Source organism: Anabas testudineus, chromosome 9 (assembly GCF_900324465.2).
Source record: "Anabas testudineus chromosome 9, fAnaTes1.2, whole genome shotgun sequence".
NCBI lineage: Eukaryota > Metazoa > Chordata > Actinopteri > Anabantiformes > Anabantidae > Anabas > Anabas testudineus.
This window is the reverse complement of record NC_046618.1, coordinates 4,675,949-4,702,699: the sequence shown is the minus strand read 5'-3', so window position 1 is coordinate 4,702,699 and position 26,751 is coordinate 4,675,949. Positions and strand designations below refer to the sequence as shown.

The window sequence follows — 26,751 nt, the reverse complement described above, 5'->3', positions numbered from 1 at the left end:
TGGAAGTGACGCATTTCCTTTCAGGCAACTCTCTGGTCACCACATGTCCTCTCGGGGTCCTTCAATCATAACAACATGGCCGCTCTCTGTAGAGGCAGACACCGGTGGAAACGGACTAATTGTTGGCATGTTTTAACAAGAAACCTGACAGGTACAAAAACACGATGAAACGCGTGAATATTTAGCATGAATACCGGGAACAGAACAGTGATAGGTTAATAGAAGGAGGCGTTTTTGTCGATAACCTCCAAACCAGCAGCTCCGCTGAACCTGCTGCTCATTTTGTCCGTTAATTACTATAAACTAGCTTCATCTCTGTTACAAACACTTCACTCGTGTTTGACAAACAGCGTTTTCTCTGAGTAAAGATAACTGTAACTTTATAAAGTCGTGCTGATCTGCTTCTTTCTGTTCGTCCCATACTTGTCCTGCGTGTGGTGATAACATCTATTTTGTGAAAGTCCTAATTCATTTCAGCCAAGTGACGCATTTTGTTAAGCAGAACAGCAAACTAGCTAAAAGCAGCCCTGAGTATTATGGTGGAATAATACAGAATAATCATAATATGACACAGGAAGCTTCTTTAGATAAGCTTGATTTATAACTTTGAGTGTAAATAAGGTTTGAGTTGAGCTGAGTTGCATGAATAATGAAGCAGAACGAAGCAAACATCAATAAAACTTCAGTTAATCCAAATACATTTTGGCAGACATCTAAATCTGCAGAGAAGTAAATAAAACTTATAGCTGTCATGAGGTAAATGTGGCATCAATATGTTGTGTGTTTATTATTTACATCATTTGCTTGATCATCAATCCTCTGTGTCTTTTGGTGTAGGGAGGTATGACTATGACCTGGTGGTTATTGGTGGGGGTTCAGGAGGACTTGCCTGCTCCAAAGAAGGTGAGATCTCTTGAAGCTCAGGTTATATTATACTCTGCACTGTGGTTTCCATCTGATAAGACACTCACAACATGACCACTCTTCACAGCGGCCCAGCTGGGACTGAAGGTTGCTGTTTTAGATTATGTGGAGCCATCTGTTAAAGGTAATGCACAACTGACTAAATCTACTGTGTCAAATTACAATTTCCACTAGACATTAAACCACTAAACACAGTTTCCAATACATTATTGTTGAGTATGTTGGAATTGCTTTTACCAAACAGGCACCAAATGGGGTCTTGGTGGTACATGCGTTAATGTTGGCTGCATTCCCAAGAAGCTTATGCATCAGGCAGCTCTACTCGGCACTGCAGTCAAAGATGCTAAAAAGTATGGCTGGCAGATCTCAGGGCCAGTCAGCCACGACTGGTAGGTGGAACCCAAACATGGTGTTGTGAGAAGTAGGTCTCGTACTAAATGCTAAATGTCATTACAGCTCAACAGCACCATCTAGTGATGTCTTTACTGTAACAAATACTGTATGTGAGAGAATAACAGAAAGAGCTGTAAGAGGTTATTTTATTCTGCTGGAAGTGTGTTTTAGAGCTCGGTTTTCTAAGAATACAAACACAGTTTATATAAATATATTCTTGTTCTTGGTTTCTGTTGTTCCCATTATTAACCCTACTTATAAGGTCACACAGCCAAAGTAGCAAATGTTGGCATATTATGAAGAATTTTTCCGAGCATCGCCTTTTTAATGTTAGTTTGTTTAGGAGTGAGGTGTCAGGTCTGTTATTATTGTATTTTCCAGGGCCACAATGGCAGAAGCTGTTCAAAACCACGTCAGGTCTCTAAACTGGGGTCACAGAGTTCAGCTCCAGGACAAGTGAGTGACACCAGATATCGTTGCTCAATTCACACTTTTCCATTTCAGTGATACGTTTTCCTTCACTTAATTTATTGGGATGTGACTTGTAAGTAACCCTTTCTCAAATCAAGTCCTATTTAATTTGATCAGGTTGAGCAGACCTCAGAGTTTTAGAAGAAAATTTAAATGGATCAAATTCAAAATATTTGGACAACAGACGTGTTATTCAGGTCTCTCTCACCCACTTATCACATCCCTACTCCTACCGCATTGCATTTTTAGAATTTTCCGTTATACAGAACATTAGAGTTTCCATAAAATGATAATTAATATTTACACCGCAGCCCATTTTTCTTCCCTTTGTGGTTATTTTCTTGGCATGAGGTGTTGCTGAAGGCAACATTTCTGTTGGTACACAGCTGAAGGATTGATAGTTAGTGACCACATGTTGATTGAGTGTCTAGCTGCAGGGCAAACAGGTGTGTGAATGTGCCTAAGCTTAACCTGCAATGCAATTCTTACTTGGACATTTTATTATGATTTTGTTTAAATGATTATGATTAACAATTAGAAGGGTAAACCACAGTGCAAGGCCGTACATTCACAAATGTATCTTAATTGTAGACATAAAAGTTAATAAGCACAAATTTTAATGAATAATAATGAGATTTTCCTGCAAGTAATGAAGTTCTGATGTTGTGAGTAGGAATATATTATGGTATACAGTATATATTATGCTCAGAATGAGGTATTTTTGTCTAAGGTATGTTTTTCAAACATTAATTTTAGTAGGGTTTTGTTAGTTTTGTTTTTTTATTACACACCCTATATGGCAGCTGTTGAATTAATATGCATGAAATGATGAGAATCAAAATCAGTTTCTTATTAAAAACTCCCTTATGTCGCTAACTCCTGTAGAATTAAAGTTGGCTTTAAGGTGCGGTTTGCTAGGAATTGGCTTGCTTTGTACCTATCAAGTCATTTTGGATAAAAGCGTCTACCAGATAACTGATTGTAAAAGTTAATTAATCTGGCTTAATTTCAAATTTAGTGTTTTCACTGTCAAGAAATGCATCAGAAATCCATAAAAAACTTCTTAGACCCCTGCTTCAGCATAATCCACTTTTTTGCTTTTGAGTTACGTGTGGTACAGAGCAATAGACTGAGATGTAGCTCCACATACTAACAGCACAGAAAACATAACAAGTAATATTACATGATGTCATTCAACCTGGTGTAGCCCTTGTATTGTCTAAGTCACTATTTTGTTGGTATCCTTTGCTTTCATTTCAGCAGTTTAAAAAGATGAAGTTTACAGAGTTTTAAGTGGGGAATGTGTTAGACACAAGTGAGAGAATTTATGAGGATTGCTATTGTATACAACATGTACTACTGGAGTTCAGCGCATCAACAGTAGCAACCTTTTTGTTTTCTTGTTTGCAGGAAGGTGAAGTATCTGAACATTAAAGGAAGTCTGTTGGATGAACACACTGTTAAAGGACTAACGAAAGCAGGAAAAGAAGTGGGTAATAATTAGTCACATATAAAGTCATGTACTGTATTTATTCATGCAAACTTCATTAGATATTAGTTCATATGAATACAAGCGAAAAGAAATTGGTGTTAGTTTGTAAACTGTGACTTTCTGTAGCTGGGTTTCATATATAAAAATGTGTTTTACAGTTTTCTTTTATTTATGCTTGCATACAGTTGCCTTATGTAAACATTAACTATCCATCCATCTATTTTTCTTTTTTTTTTGCTACACCTCTGTACTTATTTTGCTGTTTTCTCAGATATTTAAAAATTTAAAAATCTGCACTTAAATACATTTTACAGTATGTTTCTGTCAAAAGTACAAAATGGGCACATCCATATCTATCTCAGAGGGCTGTGTTGTGTTTCCATCATCACCTCAATGTAGAACCCTGTGGAGACCGATTGCTTTTATTTGACATTTCCTTGTTTTTTGAAGGATATGGACAAAGACTGTTACTTCATGTTTCCCTTCTCTCCCATGCAGATGGTCCTGACCGCCAGGAACATTGTGATCGCCACAGGTGGACGGCCCAAGTACCCCACAAATGTAAATATCATCATAATTATTATTTTACTGAGCATTTATCTTTCTCCTAAATAGCAAAGAATCACTAAAATGAACTAGAATGTGGTTTGGAAGCTTTACACTGTGGCACACTTACAAGGCTTCACTAAAGACAACAGGTTTTAGAGAGCATGTTAATCAGTTCAACATTACTGATAGATGTTTTCATAATAGATTGATTGAGTTTTTTACTGTTATTACAGATCCCTGGAGCAATAGAGCATGGCCTCACCAGTGATGATGTATTCTGGTTGAAAAAGTCGCCTGGAAAAACGTGAGGAGACTTTCCATTTTTCCATCTACTCACATAGACATCTAATTTTAAAATCCTGGTATATTGTATTGACTTTTATTTATATTAGTCAATAAAGTTCTGTTTAAGGGTTCTGTTTTGTTTTTTTTCTCGCTCATCCTTGATTACTGTACACATATTTTCACATAATATGTGTAGAGTTGTTGATGTATTTTTCCATACAGTGAGCCTCTAACCTCTGCAGTATTAATGCCTCACTGTAACTCACTCGCTGACACGACACATCCCACTGTCACGCACTGTAATCACTCATCGGTGACATGCAGTTTGTTTTTCTCCCTTCCTGTCAGCCTGTCCTCGCCTCATGATTCAGATTAGCGGCGTGCATCCTGACCTTTACAGAACAAGCCCTTTAATCTAGCCATTTAGCTCCTGTCATCACCTGGTTAATTGGTCTTACCCTGACGTTTCCTCTTGGCACAACGCGCAGACGTGACTAGTGGTTGTGGTGTACCTGGGTTTTGGTGGTTGTTTGCTTGATGGTGACAGATAAACGGAAATAATTTTTCCCATTTTGAGCTTCATATATTATGTGACAAGGCTATCTCCTCCTGGGGGCTTTTAATTGTTTTTAGTTTTATTGTTTTTTGAAATGTAGATGAGGCAATGGAGATGATGATTATGGTGCTGGTGATTAGTGCCGGTGGCTTTTTTGTAGCAGTGAATGTCACACTTGCCAAACTTTAATCCTTTTATCCAGTTTAGAACCAGCACTTCCTCTGTGCTTACTGTTCTAAAATGTGTTTTTGCTTCAGTAGAGGAGAAGTTCTGTTCAGCATTCAGACCACTTGGTGGCAATACAAAATCATTAATAGTCAACAAAGTAATGTGGGTGCACTGAAGCTACCGTTAAACAATTGCCACTGTTACATTTTCCAAGCAGCCCCTTTGTATAGGAAGCAGAATTATGATTGTTGATGTTAGGAAGTTCCTTCATGTAAGACTGTGGTGGTTAGTGCCATGTTCTGCGTTCCCGCAGGCTGTAAGGGGTTAGCTGTGGGTTAGCGTTAGCTTCTTCGTAAGTGCACACTGTACATGTTGTGCTACACAGCTGCCAGCTTTCCAGGTGAGGTCTGAGAGGCTGTTTTTTTGTAGTCAGTGCTGTTGTGGAAGTGGAGCCAGGTGAGTGATTGGTGTCTAATGGGCCTAGGAGCATGTACACACCTCAGTGACAGATCTGGCTGCAGGGCCGAAAGCCCAGAACTGACTGCCATCATCATGCTATCAGGAGAAAGCACTGAGCACGTGCCAGCAGGACTCTGGTACTGGTCTAGGAATTGTCCAGATAGAGCAGTATATAGGTTTAAGTAAGTGGTCTACCTCTGCGACCACACCACAGGTGGCAATGAATTAATTCCATTTAACTGTAGACAAAGAATTAAACTGGAGGAGCACACTACCAACACAAAAATAATACAGAATATTTATCATGAAAAAATAACCGAGATGCATTATTTGGGGAAAATACCAGTAATAAAACTAAACTGAAAATAGTCATGTGGGTAAACAGAGCAGACAGTGGATCTTTTTGAATAGAAGCACTTTGTGACTGTTCAATCCAAGGAAGAGGGGAACTCCAGCTGGAAATAATGTTACTGAAATTCTGACAGACAGCTGCCATTCACCGCTTCTGTTTCTAAAAGGTGCCTGCATGCTACCCTTGGAGGATTGAAAATGTTACCTCTGTGTTGCAGCTGTGCACCAGACTAGTGGAAATTACAGTGGAACACAATAAAGAGGAAGAAGGGTTAGGGGAGAAGAGATCAGTGATGAAAGTGTAGAATCAGGCTAAACCTCTTTGCCTAATCTTCTTTAAGCCACTTCACAATACGTGTTAAGTGCAGCTGTGTATTACACAGACGTGGGGAAAACGGGCACTGGGGCTTTTAGTGGTTAGCGATAGCGTTCACAAGGGCAGGATTTGCCGCAGGCACTGAGAGCTGTCAGGTGGGGCAGACTGAAAGGGAAGGAGGTCTGGGTAGAAGCAGTAAAAACAAGGGAGAAGGGGCCTCATCCATGTGGGTGACGGGCTTCACTCAGTGGGCTGATTTGTGGACTTGAGCCCTGAACATGGCACACCCCATCCGCAGGGATTAGCCTAAATGCTAGCAATTAGCCCTTCTCAACGCCACAGATCTCAGAGCTGGATTAGATGTGGGATTCACCTGGACCACACACAAATATATGCTGACACTGCAAGTGCACACACCCCTAGCTTTTACTGTGTCATTTTACTTCATTTTCCTCGTACCGCTTCACTTCCCTCCGAGGTTATGAAGTTTTGTAATTCATCACCCCTCTAATTCTAGGATTTAAAATAAACATCTTCATCTTTGGACTTGCTTTGTTTTATTTGGCCAAATTGTGCTGCACAAATGATGAAATATATTTTTATTATATTAGTTCAGCTAACAGCTTCTCTTTTTTTGTTTTTTCAGACTTGTGGTCGGAGCCAGCTGTATCCTTTGTCTGTCAGAGAGCTTGTGAATTGAGCCACTGTGTAGTTCACTGGTAATCACTAGAGAATAAGTAAGAAAAGTAAGAAAAAGTGACACTGGCATCAAACACTTTTCTTATACTTTTGAACTTTTTTTACTTACCGGTACTTGAACTTGTTTTAAACTCAGCATACCATGGGATCCATCCAATAACTTTGCAGTCTGAGAGTCATTGTGCACCTGTTTGGTAAATGCCGTTCAACTGTTATCTTGTTTAGGTGCTGGCTGTGATTTCCCCTTCTTTTTAAGCTGCCTTGCCAACTTGTTGTTATAGATCATCAGTCTTTATCTGTTACAGCAGCACTTTAAGTACTACTGCACATTTAAATCAAGGAAAACTGTGCAATCCTCAACCTGGTTTTTCTCAGATGTGGCTCTGGAGTGTGCAGGGTTCCTCACAGGCATTGGCTTGGACACCACGGTGATGGTTCGCAGCATTGCCCTCCGGGGGTTTGATCAGGTATTGCTCATTGTACTAGTTCACTAATGTCATTAGAGTGATTTTGCTCACGCATTGAAGTTGAATTTTTCTTTTCCTGCAGCAAATGGCAGGATTGGTGACAGACTACATGGGGTCTTATGGCACCAGGTTTGCATGGAAATGTGTCCCAAAAAGAGTAGACAAACTTCCTTCAGGAGCCCTGCAGGTTACCTGGACCAACACAGAGACGAACAACGAGCACAGTGGCACATATGACTCTGTGTTATGGGCAGTTGGTGAGTCTTTGCTTGTTGCCATGTACACCCTGAAACTATACTACTATTACCACTTACTACCTACTATACTTGTCACTGTAAATTGCTTTAAGTTATGAAGGCAAGGGAGTACTGTAACCTATTCCAGCTGTCATCGGGCTAAAGGCGGGTTACACCTAGGACAGGTCGCCAGTCCATCGCAGGGCAATAGAGACCGACAACCTTTCACACTCACATTCACTCCTACAGGCAATTTAAAGACACCAGTTAATCTAACATGTTACTCCTGTGATCCTTGAGTGGACAAGTGTTTATGAAAAGGGTTGGATGGACTATGCAAAGCAAAACATATATTTTGTATAAATGAGATATTGTAACACCTAAATTATGACAAAAACATAGCCTATTTGCTAAATTGATAGTAAAACAGTACAATTCAATGCAGTGATTAATATTATTGTACAGAACCTCTTTAGGGATTACATGCAACACAAAGAAACAGTATGTCCCTCAAATCAAACACTGGTGGGACTGTGGTCTCCCTGCCACTATCAATTTAAGTGTCATCCTCAATAGAGTGCAGTGTCAGCAGATAACAGGAATCAAAGCTGAAAACAAAGTAATAAAGCCCGAGCAAGGGGAATGGCCAGGGGAAGTGTTAATCACCCAGTGCTGGTTCTGTGGATCTCCTGTTGGAGAGGGGCAGGACTGGGCAGGATGTACCCTGGCACAGGGTCAACGCATTCCCCTCTTTGTTCTCAATCTCCTGCCTGTGCCAGTTCTTGCGGAAACTAACTCTGCATCTGTCACTGCCATCCCTGCCTGCGGCCCTCTGTCTGCCGTTACTGCCAGCCCTCCTCTTTCTTATCTAACCATTCTCTATCATTTCACTTCTGTTCTGTTCCACCAGCAGTATGAACAACAATGGAGGGAACATCTGTCAGGGCCATGGCCGTCTGTTTATTTATGTTGAGACAACGTGGTGCTTCCGAAAATCTGACTCCCAGTTTTTGCCGTAATTGCAAATGTGACAGTAACAGGGGTCATGCGTGTGACAGTCATGGGGATGTGTGTGACCCTGCAGCTGAGATGACGTTGGTTCTTCCCACCTGTGGTCCCACATCGTCTCAGCGTGAGACTGGTGGTGAGAACAACATTTGCACTGAGTGTATGTATCAGCAGGTATTCTTGCATGCGTGATATGCTGCAACCCTCATGTTTCCTATATTCATTAACATGAGAGTTTCTCTTGACCTCAGCCAAGCGCTTTGGGATCTGGTAAAAACACACACGCAAATAATTTCAATCCGCAGAAGAAATCAAACTATAATTGTTCTCTGATTTTACTCTCTAAAATTACAATTAACAGCAGTAAATTGGTTTATTTAATTTTTGTTATTAATAGTTTTAGTCCAAAGCATCACCAGCCTAGTCATAACAACTTTCAGCTCTTATATCTACAGTGTCACATATTAAAGTAGTTTCCAGCAATTGTCACAGCACCTAGCTGACACTCTTGTGGGGACTCAGCTTTATCCATGAGAGTTTTTTTCCTACACAGTTTTAGTGAGAACCACTAACAACTGCTCTTTGATGTCTACATGCAGGAGTTATGAGTACAAGGCCACTTCCCTTTACTGTGACCTTACACTAGGGGCCAGGCAGGGTCCCAGGCCTCAGTGGAGTTATTAAAGGCCAGAGGGGACGAGGGGACAGTATCACCACATCCTTCTCTCTGGTCCTGCCTCCCTCCACCTTTCCCCTGCTCCTTCCTGGCCTCATGGCTGCTCCCCTATCCAGGTGTGCCTGCAGAAACACACCAGGAAACAGAACATTTCCACATTTCCGCACATTATATCTTCCTCATCACTGTACTCAAGGATGCCATTCATAAACATTTCCTAGGGTATTTAAATTTACATGTTATACCTACTATAGAGATGTTGTTTGGGCAAAAACATGGATCCTGCAGGCACCAGAGTAATGGAGCACTATCAGTTTTCAAAATAAAGAAATAAACATTATAACAATTCTTGTAAATATCATAACACTTAATATTAATAACAAAATAAGCATTATCCAGTGTGTAGATGTTCAAGTGTGGAATTATTCTTATTTTTTATGTATTAAGAGGATAAACAGCTCGAAGAAATTGTCACCACACTGTCTGTAGAATAAATGCACAGCAGTGAGTTTTAGAAACATTTTTCCATTCTCTTGAAATCTTCTATTATGTTGCTACCAGTTATTTTTGCAGCTGGTGAGCTCTTTATCAATTTGCATCTTAAAAACGTTTTTGGCCTGAAATAGAACACGTAATCAATTTTTGGCATGCCATATGATCTGCTCCCCAAGAATAATAGTACCCCCCTCACTTTGCTCTCCCTTTTGTCTTTGTTCATTTGATTGATCAGATAAGCATCCAGCTCTCATTTCAACTTATGGAGGTTTGTTGTGGCTAATTAGCCTAGCAGTCCCTAAACTTCCTCCTAATGTCACATCAGGCTTTGTTCAAATTGGCCAATCCGTTGGACTGTAGCATGTGCGTTTGTGTGTCCATGTTCAACCTAGTTGCTTATCAGCCCGCCAACTGTTGTTGTGTCCTCGCAATACAATGGGGCTGTGGTCACTACTACAGTGCAGCAGTGACTGAAGCTACAGACAGGAAGAAGAAATATGTAAAGAAAAAGTCTATAGTTACCATTTAGATTCTACTGATGTGGGCTTTACTGATAATTACTGCATAACACTGCTTCTTTATGTTTACAGTAACTACAATGTAGTTGTCGGCAGATATACAAACATATCTTGTATAAACAGTCAGTGCATAGTTACTAACACAGTCACATATCTGTAATCCTTATTTAATGATATATGATTACTAAATCTTAAAGTGTGTTAGAAAGCATTTGAGTCTATACTATTACCTGTAAAATCCCTAGAAACGACGTCAGCTAGATAAAGGTGTGTATACACATACTGGTCCAGTATTTTGGCCTCATAAAACATGAAAATATTTAAAAGTTCTTCTCTTGGGAATTGGCCAAGACTGCCCAACTTCCCTTCAGTCATCCTCCACTGTGCTCTCTGTCCAATTCAACCACCCATGCTGTGGAGCAGTAGACGGGTCCCTGTAGCCCCCCTGGTCTGAAAAGAGGGAGGGGAACGTTGTTCTTCGGCTCCAGCCAGGAAAAAGGGTCTCAGGGGTTTGTTATTTTTGCTGTCGGATAGCATCTACATGGGTACCTCGGGGCCGGGTGTTTATTATGCTACCCAGGCAGGTTGTGAGGAGCTACGGAGAGGATTGCGGCGCGAATGGTCCGTGCTCCATCACCATGGAAACTCAGTGACGACAGTATCAGTCAACCGTTCCCCAGGAAGTGTCAGAAATCACACCTTGGGGGTGTCCTGTGGGTCTAGGATGGAGCTCCCAGCTGCTCATCGGCTTCAGCCTCTGCTCAAGCTCTGAGCTGCCTAGATGGGATTTTCTTAATTAAGAGGTTTAACTGAGGCTTTCACCTTCATTTATATTGTATGATCCACATTAGAACTGATGTTTGTAAAGTTCAACCAACAGTCACAGAGAAACACAGAGAAATACAATGTGCAGTTGAGTAGAACAGAAAAACGCAGGAAAACTTTACTTTTGAGAAGCTGGTTTCTTAACCTGGCGACATGGTTCAGATGATGGATCCTAATGATCATGTAGCTCAAAGCCCTGCTATACCTAAGTGGAGCTCCACTGAACTGCTAGAGTGGCAACAGACTTTTGTTAAAGACTTTTCCTGTTTCATAATAAATTAAAACTGTGATTAAAATTGATGGGAGTTCAATTGTAGTTAGTCAGTTAATTGTTTCAGCAGGAGTTTTCTTTATCAGGTTGCAACAGACCAGCTCTTATCACTTTTTTCTTGTTTGGTATTTCTAAAAGTAATGTGAACAAACATCCATCCTATTGGGTTTGAGACAGCCTTATTGTTTTTGTAACCCTACATGACGTTACTTTGAGTGTTATAAATAGTGTTCACTTAAATGGCCTCATCCAGGCTTTTGATAACTCCCGTCATAATTGTACACAGTTTGCTGTGTATGATCAGGCCACTGCATAAACTCTAAACTTGAGCCTCATGTGTTATAAACACTGAACAGAATTGTAATAATAATAATGTTCTTCTGGTGTCTTTTCCTTCCATTGACCTCAGGTAGAGCCCCTGAAACCAAAGCCCTGGGTCTTGACAAGCTCGGCGTACAACTCAACAATGAGACAGGGAAAATAGTTGTGGGCCCTGATGAATCCACCTCAGTGCCAAACATCTTTGCTTTCGGTGACATTGGTGAGGTAGGCGTTGTAAACAGACTCCACTCTGACAGCGCATACAAGCCTGATAACAGTCATAGAAAGAAAACATTTTACTTAATTATTAGTTTGAATTTAGACTGTTGTGGATGTCTACACACACCATACTTACTGTAAATGCTTTTCATAGTTTAAACAACTCTCCCAGAGGTCTGCCAGCTGTATGAGAAATCAAACACTAGCATGTACAGTAACAGCATTACATCATTTGTTTTATATCATCAAAAATGCTTACATATGGTACATACTTACCTACAAAACATGTCACTACTTGACTGGAAATTAACTAGTTGGTACTGGGAAATAATGTAAATACATTGTTTGATTATTTGTTCTGAACAAATATATCAGTCACACCATTCATATTCACTGATCAGTCAAAGTGAAACTCACAGTGATAGCAGGCTCCCTGATATCCCTGATCATTAGTGGATTTCAACAAAGGCGTTGTAACTTCAAACTTCTGAGGGACCATCTCAAAGTGCATGTAAATGGCCAACAGAGGATTTTTCACCTAGTGTTTTCACAGGCATTTGATATAAACTATTAAATTGTGCTATAAGCAGCTATAATAGATATACAGATGCAGATTCACTTTTTACAATCATTTCAGACATTGCTTACAGCTGGAATTCCTTAATTAAGTGCACAACTTCCAGATTTTAATGAACGGATGTGCAGTATTTATTTTGAACTCACTGAACTCTATTTCTACTGTTCATGTTTCACGTTATGGAGAGTAAGATTTCTAGTGTGTCTATAAAGCATTAAATAAACTCAAATCAAATAAAACAAACAGTTTAATTTATTTGTACACACATACTTAACATATTCTCCACTAATGTGTACTTTTCAGATTCAAGACTGAATTATTAAGTGAAGTCCTTCCAACCCACCTTCATATAATCATTGGCACTTCTGCTCTGTATTTAAAGCCACGTTAGCACTAGTTATACCTGCTGTATGTAATGTCAATGTTGTTTTTAACCACGACCAGCTGTGTGCTTCCTTCCTGCCTCCCAGGCCTCATGACACACACACACACACTCACAAAACATTTTTTGATTGACAGCTGGCTTTGATGAGTCACACTTCACCCCAATCTGTCTGTCAGCTTTTCACAGCAGGGAGGATTTTCTTTGCTTTTCTTTTCTTATCTCTCTTTTTTTAATATGTATATCAGGGCCGTTGATATCTCTCTCACTTCGTCCAGTGCTTAGTTTCTGTTTTGTTTAGTTTTTTTCTCAGAATTGAAAGCCCAGAAATGCATTATAATGACACATACTGTCTGCTGTGTAAACACTTACTGGAATACAAGAACATACATCCACATACAGTACGTACAGAAGTGCAGGAGATGTTTTAGACAACAGGATGTGTGATGGTAATTTTACAGGTTTAAGTCATACCTTTAGAATTGCCCTGCAGCCTTACTGTTTCCTGCACCGTTGAGTTATATATATGTGTGTGTGTGTGTGGGTATAGATCCATCATTACATGTTTGTGTCTTTGGCAGACAGCCAGAACAATAAAGTCAAATGCACAGAAGAAAGATGTTTGTTTAAATGTGTTAGATGGTTTAAATGTTTAGCACTTGCCACATGTCAGTCATTCATCATCCACTATATCTCGGTTTTTGTAGATACACTATGGTGTATGTTAAAGTGAGAATGAGTTTTAAAATGAAAAATAAAGGACCTAATGATTTAAGCACTGAGCCTAATAAATATTGTGTAACCTCCAGAAGTGGACTTAGACCTTCTTTGAATTAGAGGTGCAGATATACAGAAATACATGATGTTTTCTTACGTTTTAGGGTCGTCCTGAATTAACCCCAACAGCCATTAAAGCTGGAAAGCTTCTTGCCCGCAGACTGGCTGGTCAGAGCACTAAGCTCATGAACTATGACAATGTAAGACACACGCGCACACACACAGACACACACACTGACAATAATCATTTTCTTCCATTTTTTGTACAGTTACATATATTAATGTGCCCTTTTGATCCTGTTGTTTCATAATTAATGTGAGGCTAATTTTATTGGAGTCATATACAGCACCACCTTCATCTAACTGTACCTCCGTCCTCTCTCAGGGTCACTCTGAATAAATACACAAGCATCTCCCAAATTATAATCATTCTTCTTTCTATATGCACTGAAATTCATCCCTCTGCAAGGCTTAATGGAGGTTTTATTATAGTGGTGATATACTAATATCTGTTGGATAGCTTTCCTACAAAATATATATGTTGACATTATTTGGTTTTACCTCCAAAGTATTCCTCATGTTAATCCACCAGACAGCTTAACTAACTCTAACTCTCATTATTAAGTCCAGAAGATCCAGAAAGGGATTAGCTAGAGTTCTGTGTGTTTTTGTGTTTCAGGTGCCTACTACGGTGTTCACCCCTCTCGAGTATGGCTGCGTAGGTTTATCTGAGGAGGAGGCTGAGAAGAGGCATGGAAAAGACGGCATCGAGGTAAAAACTTTTCACCATGAAACATGGGTGAAGAGTCATTTTTTCAGAAAGCTCTTTGTCCACATCTCAAGTTAAGTGAAAAGTTTTGAGCTTTTAAGTGAGCTGCTAATCTAACTCCAATTTCTTGTAGAATGAATTATTGAATTAATTTTATCTTTAATATAAATTATTGGCTTTATCAAACTTCACCCCATTATGAGTTTAGTTTCTTTAATAATAAAGGAATAGTCACATGCCGGTAACAGTTGCCCGTAACACTGCCGTACTGGTAGTAGAGTACCCAGTAACCTCTAAACACACATACACGCTGAGACACACATTCAGTGTCATCAACTCTATATTTTACCTGTTTGTGTATGTGAGCGGGGTTTCAGGTACTAGCCAACACCTGCACACGGCCGTCGGTAAACCGTTTAGCCAGTGAGGTGAGGCTCCTGGCTGTGACTGACAGGCGAGCAGGAGGCCTGATTGAGGTGTGTATGGGGTGATGACAGGCACGCTGAGATCTAAGGAGGAGCTGTAGCACTGGCCCCCGACAGCTGCACAGCCCTCACAACTTGTGTCGGCACGTTTGCTCGTAGCATTAAAGACACTTCATGCACATCTCTATACAGGGTTTAAAAATCAATCGGGATTATGAACAGAAACTGAGATTTGCACATCATATTATATTGTAGATATGGGAGTATTGTCACTTTAAGGTGTTCTGGCCAGTTTTAGATTTACTCTATTGCATTACTTCCTTTAAAACAAATTTCTTTTTCTTTCTATTGGTATTTATTATTTATTATATTTATATTTGTTATTCTTTATTTATTTTGTATCTTTAAAACTGTAAGACCTCTTGTTCATGTTTCATGTTTGTATTTGACAAGCTCAGTGACCTTCACACTGTGTGTATGCCTATCTGTACCTATGTTTTTTGGAAATTCTTGTAGTTGGTCTTTTCGGAAAAAGTGAACTCATCACTTAAAAAAAAAAACATACTCAATAGATCAACATCATTGTGGGAAACTCAGATCCAGATTCAGAATCAGATTTGTTGTTGTGCATTAATAAACTCTGCTGGTTAAACTGAACATCTTCAACAGACTACTGAAATGTGAGTCACTGACTAGCAGTAGGCAAAACATGAACTAAAACAAAATGTATTCCATATCATTTTACATTTCAAAATGATTTATCACCTGTGCTTTTGTGTGTGTAGATCTACCACGCTTTCTACAAGCCTCTCGAATTCACTGTCGCTGAGCGTGATGCAAGCCAGTGTTACATAAAGGTAGGATTAAATTCACCTATTGTGGGTGTTTTTGTGTTTTTAAGCAGATTCTTTTTTTTGTACTGCAGGGTTTGTTTGAGACATGGTATTTATGTGTAGCATATAGTTGTGGATAGTTGAAGGACAGGATTAGCAGGTTGGTGGGGTTCAGACTGCTGCTCGAAGGATATTTTGAGAGGGACTGAAACTAAATAGTCAGAATGGCCCCACCATTAGATAATCCTGGAATCTGAAGCAAGTCCGCTTTGGGGACCACTTGTCCTGCTTCACCAACTGAAAAGATAAAAATGATCCTCAAGGTTGATGGTTGGGTTGACAAATATGCAAACCCACAGCCCAGAACAGGAAAGAGCATGCAGCAAAATAAGTCGTTAACACCTTCATGACTTCAGCTCCTTGACTTCCATTTGTGTTTTAACCTCCTCAGGTGGTATGTGAGCAGGGTGAAGACCAGAAGATCCTCGGTCTGCACTTCACAGGTCCAAATGCAGGAGAAGTCACACAGGGCTTTGCTATGGCCTTCCAGTAAGTTTGATGTGGTTGAATTTTTAGATTTCACTGAATTTAATGTTTCCTATAGGAGGGATCCAGCTAACAATTGTAGTATTCAGTTGTAAGGGACGGTCGCTGCAACCCTGCAGCAGGAACAGGCAGTTAAAGTTTTAGTTTAATAGAGAGAAGAACATTTTTCTCACCAACAACATGTACTGCAGTATTATAGATAAAATGAAAAAAGGGCCCTGTAATACATAACCTGTGATCTCAGAATAATTTTTTCATGTTTCTAATCTGTAGATCAAGAATCATAACACCTGACTTACAATTAGGCTTATTATCATTGTTGATCTACTGTGGGTGCCTTATCTGCAGTGTGTTATTAAGATATACAATTTACAGCTGAGTCCTTCCTCTGGAGCAGTACACATAAGCTTTTGTTTCAAAATAAGGGACACATCATATGGAGTATAGGAAAATAGAGGACTCATCAAAGTATAGTAGACATCTTATATAGTTGACACTTATGAAAGAGTGTGAATAACAGCTTGACTGATGCCTCTGTGTGTGTGTGTGTGTGTGTGTGTGTGTGTGTGTGTGTGTGTGTGTGTGTGTGTGTGTGTGTGTGTGTGTGTGTGTGTGTGTGTGTGTGTGTGTGTGTGTGTGTGTGTGTTTGTGTGTGTGTTTGTGAATGTTTAAGGTGTGGAGCAACATATTCCCACCTGTTGCAGACAGTAGGCATCCACCCAACCTGTGCCGAGGAGGTCATCAAGGTCAACATCACTAAGCGCTCCGGCTTGGACCCTACGGTCACCGGCTGCTGAGGTTAAGCACCTTGGCCTCTGGACACTAGCGAGTACAGAGGGTCCCTGAGTGATGGTAGAAATATGTTAGCCTGGGTTGTCCTTGATCTCTCTCTTTGTTCCTCTTCTTCTCTTTGCGGCCTCCCGTAGGTTCACAGTGCTTACTGGGATTTTTGCTGCACCTCCTGCAGGCCAGTCGTGCAGGTCGTTACTGTCTTTGCAGGTTACATTTGCCGGCATCTAGTGATAACCAACACTGTGATTATCCCATATAAATACTTGGGACATGTGTGTATGCTCTCAAAGCACAAGGCTATAGATCAGGTTAGTGAGAGCCCCTGCCACAGAGTAAGCGTCTTTTAAATAAACAGGCTCATCAATCAGGATTAAGGCCTGTGCTCAGGGTTTTGTTGAAACTGTAGGAGAAATATGGACCGAGCCCTAACGTTTTTTTGAATATATATTCTGCAAATATTGTTGTTTCTCTGGTTGTACTTCCTGTCCATTAGTCTTAGAGGTGACACATACCATGCACCCCCACCCCCACCATGACACTGATGGATAGCCCCAGGGCCGTCGCCGCAGCGACACCACCCCATTTCCCATGGACACACACAAACAGTCGGTGGGCTGCCTGTCAGTCAGCCAGCAAAGACCTGGAACCCTGGCTTGTTTAAGGCCCACCAGATTCCAGCAGACCCCAGACCCTTTTCTCTTCTTCCCATGCCCTTCTCCATCCCAAATTGTGAAGAAATACAGTTGGACTACAAACTTGTGCTGTCAAAACCTGTGTGGTTGTCACAGAACAGGCACAGGGTAACCCTATCCGTTGGCAACAGTACTGGGAGATCTGCATTATTCAACCTCACCCAAAGGTGGCACTATTGTCCTCTAATTCCCCCTTTTTTCTAAGCCATAAATGGAAGACAGGAGAAAGTAGTCACTGGATAAAACATAACCCTGAATACATTCAGGTTGCACATTTAATCCTTTTAATCCCTATAAAAGATATGTGCTTTTGGTTGAAGCTGGAAAGCAAACTGGTTTTATTGGTGCCCAACTGATAAGTGTTATCAGTTGTGTATTTACATGGATGGCAGGTTTGGACTCAAGAGTCATTGCCCTTAAAGATAAGGCAAGTTGTTTATATCAATAAAGCAGTAATTGATGCCTAAACTGCTCCAGTGTAGAACCTGCTGCCTGCAGTGGACATCTTGGATTTATTAAGACGGGAAGGAGGAGGAGGACTGTCAATAAGGAGGGTTGCTAAGAGGAGGCTGCTAGGTGTAGTTTATTTTTATTTGAAGTCTAATCTGCCCAGTCTGATTAATGATTTCGATGAGGGGAGCGACAGCGTGCCAGGAGATGGAAAGAGGAAAAAGAGAGAGAGAGAGGCAGCACTACCAGGTTTATTTGGACCCGGGCAGGACGAGAGCGAGCTGAGTTTCAGCCCTGGTTAGGGAGGGAAGGGGGATTCCTGTGTGCTCTGTTCAGGGCTGAGGTGCTGACTGAAGGACCCTGACCTCCGCTCAGCGGGAACAGCTTGACTCTATCACTCGGAGCACAGAGGGCTCACATGCTGCCACGCTGCACGGCATGGGCTTGGAGGGCTATGAGTGGAAAGGGCGTAGGATGGCCAGGGGCTGAACTGAACCAACCAGCCAGCCAACCAACACAACGTGGAGCGGTAGCAGCGTGTTTGCCCAGGGTAATTGAGTCTATGTTCCTGTGCTTAACGAGCCACTTCAGAGATCCCAGGCCGGGCCCAAGGCAGCATGAAGGAAGTCATTGAGGCCATCAGTAGAAGTGTAATGCCTATTTTCGTTTTACCCTCCGCTTCCCCTCTTTCTCTCATCTGTTCTGTTATTGTATGTACACAATAGCTGCTCACACGCACAAAATGAGTTTCCAGTCATTTCTTAGAACATACCTGTCTACCTTAATTGATTTCTGTCCGTCGTTGTTGATCAGCCACCCCAGGGCCAAGACTTATACACGACTAAGCCTCAGCTGTGTCCCACAGGGGGTCAGGGTTCAATTTTCAAGTTGGCCAGCTAATGATGACCTGTACTAAAACCCAAAACTGGAGAGTGCAGGCCTGATGTCACCTGGTCTCCAACTTCAGTATTTGTAAATAGAGAAGTCTAATTTTCCATTAAGGCTTTCGTATACATAATTTATATGTAAAGTAATGACACAATGGACGTTCACAGTGTCACCATTAAAGTAATGATGTCTAACTGAGTGTTCTGTGTTCTACAGAAATGACTGCATGGTCTCTTGGATCTGTATTTTGTAATCATAAGCATGGCGCACATCACATACACATACACACATCACAGGGCTATTGAGAAAATGTGAATCCAATAGCTCCTCACAGAAAGACATAAAGTAGCAAAGCAGTAAATACAGTATGTAATAGACTGATGCAAGTGCCTAAAGGAGGATTTCAACATTTTAGTAAATTCTACATTTTGGCAGTGATAACTAGACTCAAAGGAAACTAAGATGAGGGGATAATGTACAGGACAGTATTTATGAAGGTCCATTCATTCAGCGGGGTTTCAAGACAACTGAACAGTACTCTAGAAAGTGTCTAAGAAATACTTCAGCACATACAGTGAGCTGCTTTTACACTTCATACAACAATGAAGATATAACATGTTGACTATCGGGCTGTGTATATGATGGTATGTAGATTTTTTTATGCTTAAATTCGGAGAAAGCCCTGCTAACTGTTTTTGTTGTTGGCCACTAATCTAACTGGCTGCTGCCCTCAGCTTGATATTAACCATACGAATGTGAGAGCAGCTTCAATTTCTCCTTCAAACTCTTAACAAGAAAATAAATATTTCTGAAAATGTCAAACTACTCATTAAAAAAAAAAAAAAACTAAACAAAAATTACAACAAACAACCAAGATAAAATATGGACTAAAAACTCAGAGACCCACTGATAGTGTCAATGCAAATATGTATCCTCTTGCATCTGTACAGGTTTTTATGAAACTATGCTAAATAGCTCAATCTTAATATGAAGCAGTGTCACAACGGGTGGTCACACTTTGACCCTGAGTCGTCTCTGCTGACAAGCACCTCTGCTATGCAGCCCTGTCACTCAACCCTCTGCACCAACAATGGCAGAAATTCCACAGTGTTTGTTTGGTTAAGGACGGAGCTCTCTGAAACCCCTGAACCTCCTCAGGATCCACAGCAGCCTCTGTCACCCTGAGAATGAAGCCAGTGTCAGCCCTAACCCAGACAGTGGGAGTAAAGTTCACCCGCCATCTCAAGAGTAGCCCGCCCCATTTAGCAATTGTGTCTCTTCTGTCGCTCCACAATGGAGCACACAGCCTAAATCCACCTTGAAATGCACTTAGTAGAACATGTCAACATGTCAAGGTGCGCTCGGTTCTACGCTTCGTCTTAATCCAACCTATTGAACACTGACAGTTGTCTGTGAGTCAGACATTCACAAGGCCTTTGTCACTTCAGGTCTTGAGCCCCAGCAGCCTCGCTGGAAGAGCAGAAGCCTCAGACGCACGTTAAAACACACATGCTGGATATACAGCCTTCAGCAGAAGCCAAAGCCTCGGGAGGAGAAGAAACCGATACATACCTTGTGTAAACACTAGCGAAAAAACGAGGCTAGGAACAGAAAAGGCTCGACCTAGGCGAGGATTATCCCTCAGAAATGAATAGGGGCCAATTATGACTGCTCTGTTGTACTGCCAGTAACTCTCTGAGGAGCTGTCAGTCCGAGATGCCTGCAAGGCCAGAACCTGGGAGGAGATCCTCAAGAGGCTTGACGTAGAAAAAGGGACCCTCAGACTGATAGTTCAAGGTGAACCTCCAAACTGCTCTGATAGATTGTAGTGCATTCTCCCTCCTCTGGCCTCTCACGTTCAAGCCAATTATCTCAAAGTGCCCACTGATTATATACACACACACACACACACACACACACACACATATTATTTATGGCTGTAAGGTCCACTCATCATTTGCCATATGAATTTACAGACACCTCAGAGCATGGCCACGTTTTAGTGTTTACTGTCTGAGTATGCAGAGTACTCCCCATTAGGAGTGTCAAGGTTGATTGTTTCACAGACCACATATTTGATTTTGCTTCAGCGTAGCTATTGGAACGATTAAGTGAGCGGGTGAGCTCCTCTCTCCAGTCCTCTTACTAACTGCAAACACTGAGAAAAAGTAGATGAGGTCAGCTCATGATTGAGTGGGGTAGTGTCGGTAGCCCAGCAGAGGTGAGGGCCTGTGAAATGGGCTTATCTGACCTGTGATAAGAACAGGATACCTCCAGGAATGGTCTAAATTCAATACACATGGCAGCTGCAGCAGCCTTTATCTGAGGGGATGTGGGTGTTTGTAAAGGAGCGAGATCTAGCTCTGTGGTCCAGACCAGCGCCTGGAGTCAACAGTAAGAAGCGTGTGCTAGAATGTCATAGTTTGTGGTACCTCTCACAGAAGTCGCAGAGAGAGCCATTTTGATCATCAGTCTCAACTACTAAATCATTTAGTAAGGCTTTACCACACAGGAAGCAAGTCTTATTACTTATGGAAGCTGCGCAGAGATTTATTGAGCTGACATTTTGATGATGCACTACAACAAAGGGACATTGTTTGTGTGCGTGTTCATGCCAAACCACGTGGAATTGGGACATAAGCAGCCTGCACGCAAAATCAACACTAAACATACTGATGTTTGGATCCAAACAAGACGTGTCTGGTGCGCTGTAGTTGGACTTGATGATTTTGTTGCTGCACCTCTAACAAGCTCGTAATCACTGGCTGTTTGATCAGCTACTCTTTTGTCATCAAAACAGATGACATGTAGATTAATTGCTCAATTAATTTCACTTCAGCTCTGCATTGCTCTGTAGTTGTATACATTTAGTATGAAGTGGGGAATGTGAAAAGCCCGTTCTGCTGAACCAGCACTAAGCTGTTTTCAGACCTACACCACCTACAGCTTCTGAGATCAGAGGAACTTGGTAAACCACAGACAGGTGGGAGTTTTTTAGTATTGTCCACAAAACTGTGTGATTTAGATTTTTAGTTTGTCGAAGAGCCACAGCAGCCTTCACACTGTGGAAAAGTCATTGTCTCCAGATGAATCATAATAACGTAAAGCTACAATATACTGAAACCAGCACCAGCATCATGAGTGCTGCCCAGGAATGTTCTGCAGTGACCTGCCCAGTGCTTCTTTATAAAATCATTTTATAAACAATACAACACATATTAACAAGAAATAAATCAATGTTTTAAATTGTAATAATAAATCAGAAATGATTTAGATTCTATGATTAATTCAGAGGTTGGGCCTTGCACAAAATCTGTAGAAGTGAAGTCTGTGTGCTGCTACCAGTGCTGTGCAGTGTGTCAGGAGGTTTCCACAGAATCTCTCTACATTAGAATAAGTTACACTGGTGATCACTGGTGATCATGTTCATGTATAACTCTCACTAGGTCTTATTTTTAATTTTCCAGTATTATAGAAATCTAACTTGGCTACTTAATGGTTAATAGTTTAGCATTATAGCAGCTTACATCAGCGTTTTCAAATGAGAGTTAATCGCACCAGGACTATATTCATAGTTTATCATGTCTGTCTCTTTGACTTAGTTAATTATAATAATAATGAATACTTTATTAATCCCTTGGGGAAATTGTGGTTGGAAAGCTGCCACACAGTACATGTTGGTGCTACTACGGGGTTTTGGTGTCTTGTCCAAGGACACCTAAGCCAGTAGGCAGGAGGACTCAGGAATCAAACCACTCACGCTGGGGTTTGTAGACGACTGCTCTACCACCTGAACTACTGCGGCCCCAAAACAAGGGCTTATCCAGGATTTGAACCTGGGCACGCTCGCACCCTAAGCAAGAATCATACCCCTAGACTAGTTACTCACATGTCATGACATTTTCAATTAACCTGTGCAAATGTCTCAAACTGTGATAAATTAGATGTTGTGCTTAAATAGTCACAGACAGTGCAAATGGACTGCTCTGGAGCTCAGGTGTTATTTAAACAGAACATCCAGAAAAAAAAACGCACTTATTGAGTAATCTTATCAGGCTCAAAATGTCACGCAGTGTGATTTATCATAGGCTTTATTATGATTGATGGAGTAAATACATATTAAAGGGGGATAATCAACTTAACAAGCTTCTACACAGAAAATCACAAACTTTGGCGTCACACTTCCTAAAGATTTTCCCAAACACTAGTAGAGCGGAGAGATCATCAGTATCCTCGCCAACTTGACAGTTGCCTTCTGAAAGAGTCTGCTCCAGGGCTCCGGTGTTATCAGCTTGAGTCACATCATATAAATCAAAGTACCTACCAGTGCCATGAAGGCTTCCCGCTCTGCAGCCAGCACACTGGGCTGAAGATTTAAGAAAGTGCCTGGGCTCACCCTCTGGCTGCTGTCAATACCTCTCTGACTGATTCTGTCTTTCCTGTTTAGCCAATAAAAGCTCTGTGTGGTGGGACGAGTGGCTTGAATTAATCTCATGTGTGTGTACACACACACACACACACACACATTCGCGTGTGTAAGTGTGTAAGCTTTGCTTTTGGAGCTCCCAGTAATGCCCGCCTATCTCTCTATTTATTTGTTGGTCACTCTTCTGTTGAGAGATGGCTTGCATGGTATGTACTGTGTGTAGATGAGGTGGTGTATGTAGGGGCAGGTGGGAATGTGCATGTGTGGGTGATGACAACGCGAGCTCTCTTGTGCACGGCCTGTATTTCAGTGACTGTGTGTATGATTGGCATGGTGTGAGGACGGCATAAGCCCGCTACACACAGAGTTTCCCTATAAATAAAGCTGTGGAGAGCTGAACCTCTGCTCCATGTTTCCTAAACAATTTCAACATTTTCAGACAGTTCTATAACAGGAGCGTCACTGTCACAGCCAAACTACAGTGCACACACATGCACAGAGACAAATGTATATATAACCAGCTCAGTAATTAGTTATTTCACCGAGTGAACCTTTGGCCTCAGTGTCATCCTGTATGACAAATGAAGCAGCAGCAGCATGAAGAGTGGTCATTACTGTGTGTTGGGGCGTCTACTTAAGAGGAGACGCGGCATGCGTCTCGGCTCACTGATCTGGGTTCTGTCCACCCAAAGGCATTTTTAGACCATCTTTATCTTATTTTTGCTCTTAGAACAAAGATGACCTGAGTCTCCACATGATAATAACAAACTGCTGGCTAATAGTGAAGTAATCTGCTGTTTCAAAAATATAGTTTTGCAATCGAAATGTAAAGTGACTGTAACTTCTTTTTTTCCTTTCAAAGAATAAAAAAATAAAAATTAAGAATAATAAAACATTTTATAGTATAGAGCTGCTAACAAGGCATCTGTGGTCCAGACTTATTGAGCAAGCTTGGCTTTTGAAAGGTTTTTGAGTGAGACCTGCTGTTGTAATCAATCAGAGATGAATTATTTCCCCTAGTGTGATGTATTTGTAACATTTTTATTTATTATAATTTCATTTCTCTTCCAGCAGGGCAGGGGCAGAGTATGGCAGGGTCGCACAAAGCACAGTGGATTGATTTTAAGCTCCATATCTAAAAGTTGCAGAACTTGTACCTTTGGCAAATCAGACACACACCAACATTTGGCTCTGAGACATTTAAGCCCTATTTTATTTAAAGTAGCAGTTTTACAGGCACGCTTTTTATTTGCTTTCTTGTCTAAAGTTAGTTGATACGACTGATACCACTCTCATGCCTGTGTGCTCAGTATTAAGCTAAAGCCAGAAGGTGGCTTAGCAAAACTGGAGACAGGAGCCAAGCCACTGTAGCTTGGCTTAAATTGCTAAAATGATGGCAACTTGTTTTGGCATTAATTGTTGTGTTCAGATTACCAGTGTGTATCAGTGAACTTTAGAGTTGCTCGCATGCATACTTTTGAGCTTTGTACAGGCTTGCTGTTTCTCTGTTTCCAGTCTTGGTGCTAGGTTAATTGCCTTGTGCTGGCTCCATCTCCACAGCCTAGTTACTGCACAGATATCAGATAAACATAGCCTACAGTATATGCAAAATATCAACTGAATTTCCTTTAACATTCTGCAGGTACAACACATACCTATGAAATTAATGCAAAAATCATTCTGTCTATTTATTTAGGGAAAATCACCACTCTATATAAAGGTTTGTGCATCATTGTGGCGTTAAGCAATATTTATCTTAACTCAATGTCAAATACTCAAAATGCAAAAATGCACTGTACTGGAATTTCTGCCAGTAACTGCTCTGTACAATATAAAGGTCAGAGGAAATTTTCCTTGCATGTTGCTCTGGACGTGACCATGAGAAATAGCTTCATCATTAAAGAGGGAGTTTCAAAAAGAGCTGATAAGAACATTAGCTTCAGACAGCGAGCGCCTCCCCCTCTTCACTGTTCCAAGGGAGGGTGGTTTAGTGGTGCTGATAGTGCCGGCGCATCTGCTTTCTCATTCCCGCTACATTCTGATTCATTACAGTTGTGTTTTGTTCTAGGCCTCGAAGTGACACGAAGGCCAGTCACTCCTCGCCCTCCCTGAGATCTTTCCATTCACACTTGCTCAGATGCCCAAGGAAAACATCGACCATTTCATTTTATGATACTCGCACATCCAACACATACTCCCTTCCCTTCAGTATCTTCTCCTTCTGTTCTGATAACTTATGCATACTTGTCCACTGACAAATAGAAAATCCACGTAGATATGAAGGCGCACATAAAGTACCATACCTTAAAAGAACAAAACAACCTGCAGGGTTTGTCTTTCTATATCGAAAACATTACGGTTTTCATTTTGTGCTCTCAGTCCCCAAGAACAACACCTCTAGAGCTGTGATTTTTGACCAGCAATCAACAGAGTCAGGCAGAAGGTTCTACACCCATAATAACAGGCTCGGCCTCTCCGAATGCAACACAGTGACAAACATGATAAGTGTTTTAATCAAGGGGTGGATCGTCAAAATGCCTGTCTTCACAAACTCACTGAGGGCTGTCAGAAGATATTCTGGGAATTACAAAGGGAAGGCTGAGTTGGTGGACAACAGATATGCCTTCTTCTCAGTGGACATTTTGACTTGTTATGGTAGGAAAAGCACAGATGTTACTGTGCTAATGACATTATCAAAGACTCCCACTGAGCTATGGCAGTGGGGCAGTGAGCCAGCATGCACAATACCTGATCAATGAAACCAGCGCAGCAATTAAAACACTCAAGCCTGTGTTTTTTTCCTAATCTGACATGTGTTTCCTCCAGACAACAGTTTCACATTAAAAAAATAAATTAGAAGAGTATTTCTGTGTGTAGTCTGTGTCACAGTATCTCAATGTGTCATTTTCAGGCCACATTAATTTCAGTTCAAATTCCTGCTGCTCATTAGTGTCTTTGTCAGTAGCTCTCATGTGTCCACTCTGTGTATCCATTACTTTATGTCTCAGGGGACTTAAAAGCACAGTCTAGTGTTCCTCCCTGGAGTTTCGCTCTCGGTGGTGTACGGTGAAGTCCTCTACCTCGAAAGAGATGAGTGCTGGCAGACTGAATCATAGCACTCTCATCTATTTCTATCTGTCTGTGGTCTGGCCGCTGCCTAGGCTGACCCACAGCCTTTCTAATTTGGTGATGAGCTGTAAAGTGACCAGCTTGCCCTCGCGGCTGGGCGGCTGGAGCATTGGTGGGATTCCAGGGATTTCCATACCAGTCTGTCTATACTGGGTTAGATGGACAATATTGTATACACACCCCAACCATGTCACACCCCCTCCACCCTGTCCTCCTCCTCAGACCCATGGAGAGACCAAGGCACTTTTAAGTGCACCCTGGCATTGTCCCCTACGCCCTCCGTGCTCCTGAGTAAGCTGAGATGCCAGGAATAATTGATGACAATGTAGGCCATGGTATCTGCCCAGGCAGGGCAGCAGACACTTT

The 26,751-nt window shown here is 41.3% G+C and overlaps 1 protein-coding gene across 1 annotated transcript; it reads left to right on the top strand.

Moving 5' to 3' along the window:
• The first annotated feature begins 56 nt into the window (after positions 1 to 56).
• On the top strand, positions 57 to 19,024 carry txnrd2.2 (thioredoxin reductase 2, tandem duplicate 2). Its single transcript, XM_026343498.1, has 17 exons — positions 57 to 151; positions 838 to 903; positions 992 to 1,048; positions 1,169 to 1,313; positions 1,699 to 1,773; positions 3,199 to 3,277; positions 3,779 to 3,841; positions 4,063 to 4,133; positions 6,611 to 6,630; positions 7,039 to 7,130; positions 7,213 to 7,387; positions 11,569 to 11,705; positions 13,540 to 13,635; positions 14,115 to 14,207; positions 15,415 to 15,486; positions 15,914 to 16,011; positions 16,682 to 19,024. Exons 1-17 carry the CDS (start codon positions 76 to 78, stop codon positions 16,803 to 16,805), a joined length of 1,539 nt encoding a protein of 512 aa, XP_026199283.1. The 5' UTR covers positions 57 to 75; the 3' UTR covers positions 16,806 to 19,024.
• The last annotated feature ends 7,727 nt before the right edge of the window (positions 19,025 to 26,751 follow it).

Coding starts and splice junctions, on each gene's coding strand:
- txnrd2.2 (XM_026343498.1), top strand. CDS start 76: ATGGCCGCTCTCTGTAGAGGCAGACACCGGTGGAAACGGACTAATTGT. Junction 152..837: donor TTTAACAAGAAACCTGACAG/GTACAAAAACAC, acceptor CTTTTGGTGTAG/GGAGGTATGACTATGACCTG. Junction 1,774..3,198: donor AGAGTTCAGCTCCAGGACAA/GTGAGTGACACC, acceptor TCTTGTTTGCAG/GAAGGTGAAGTATCTGAACA.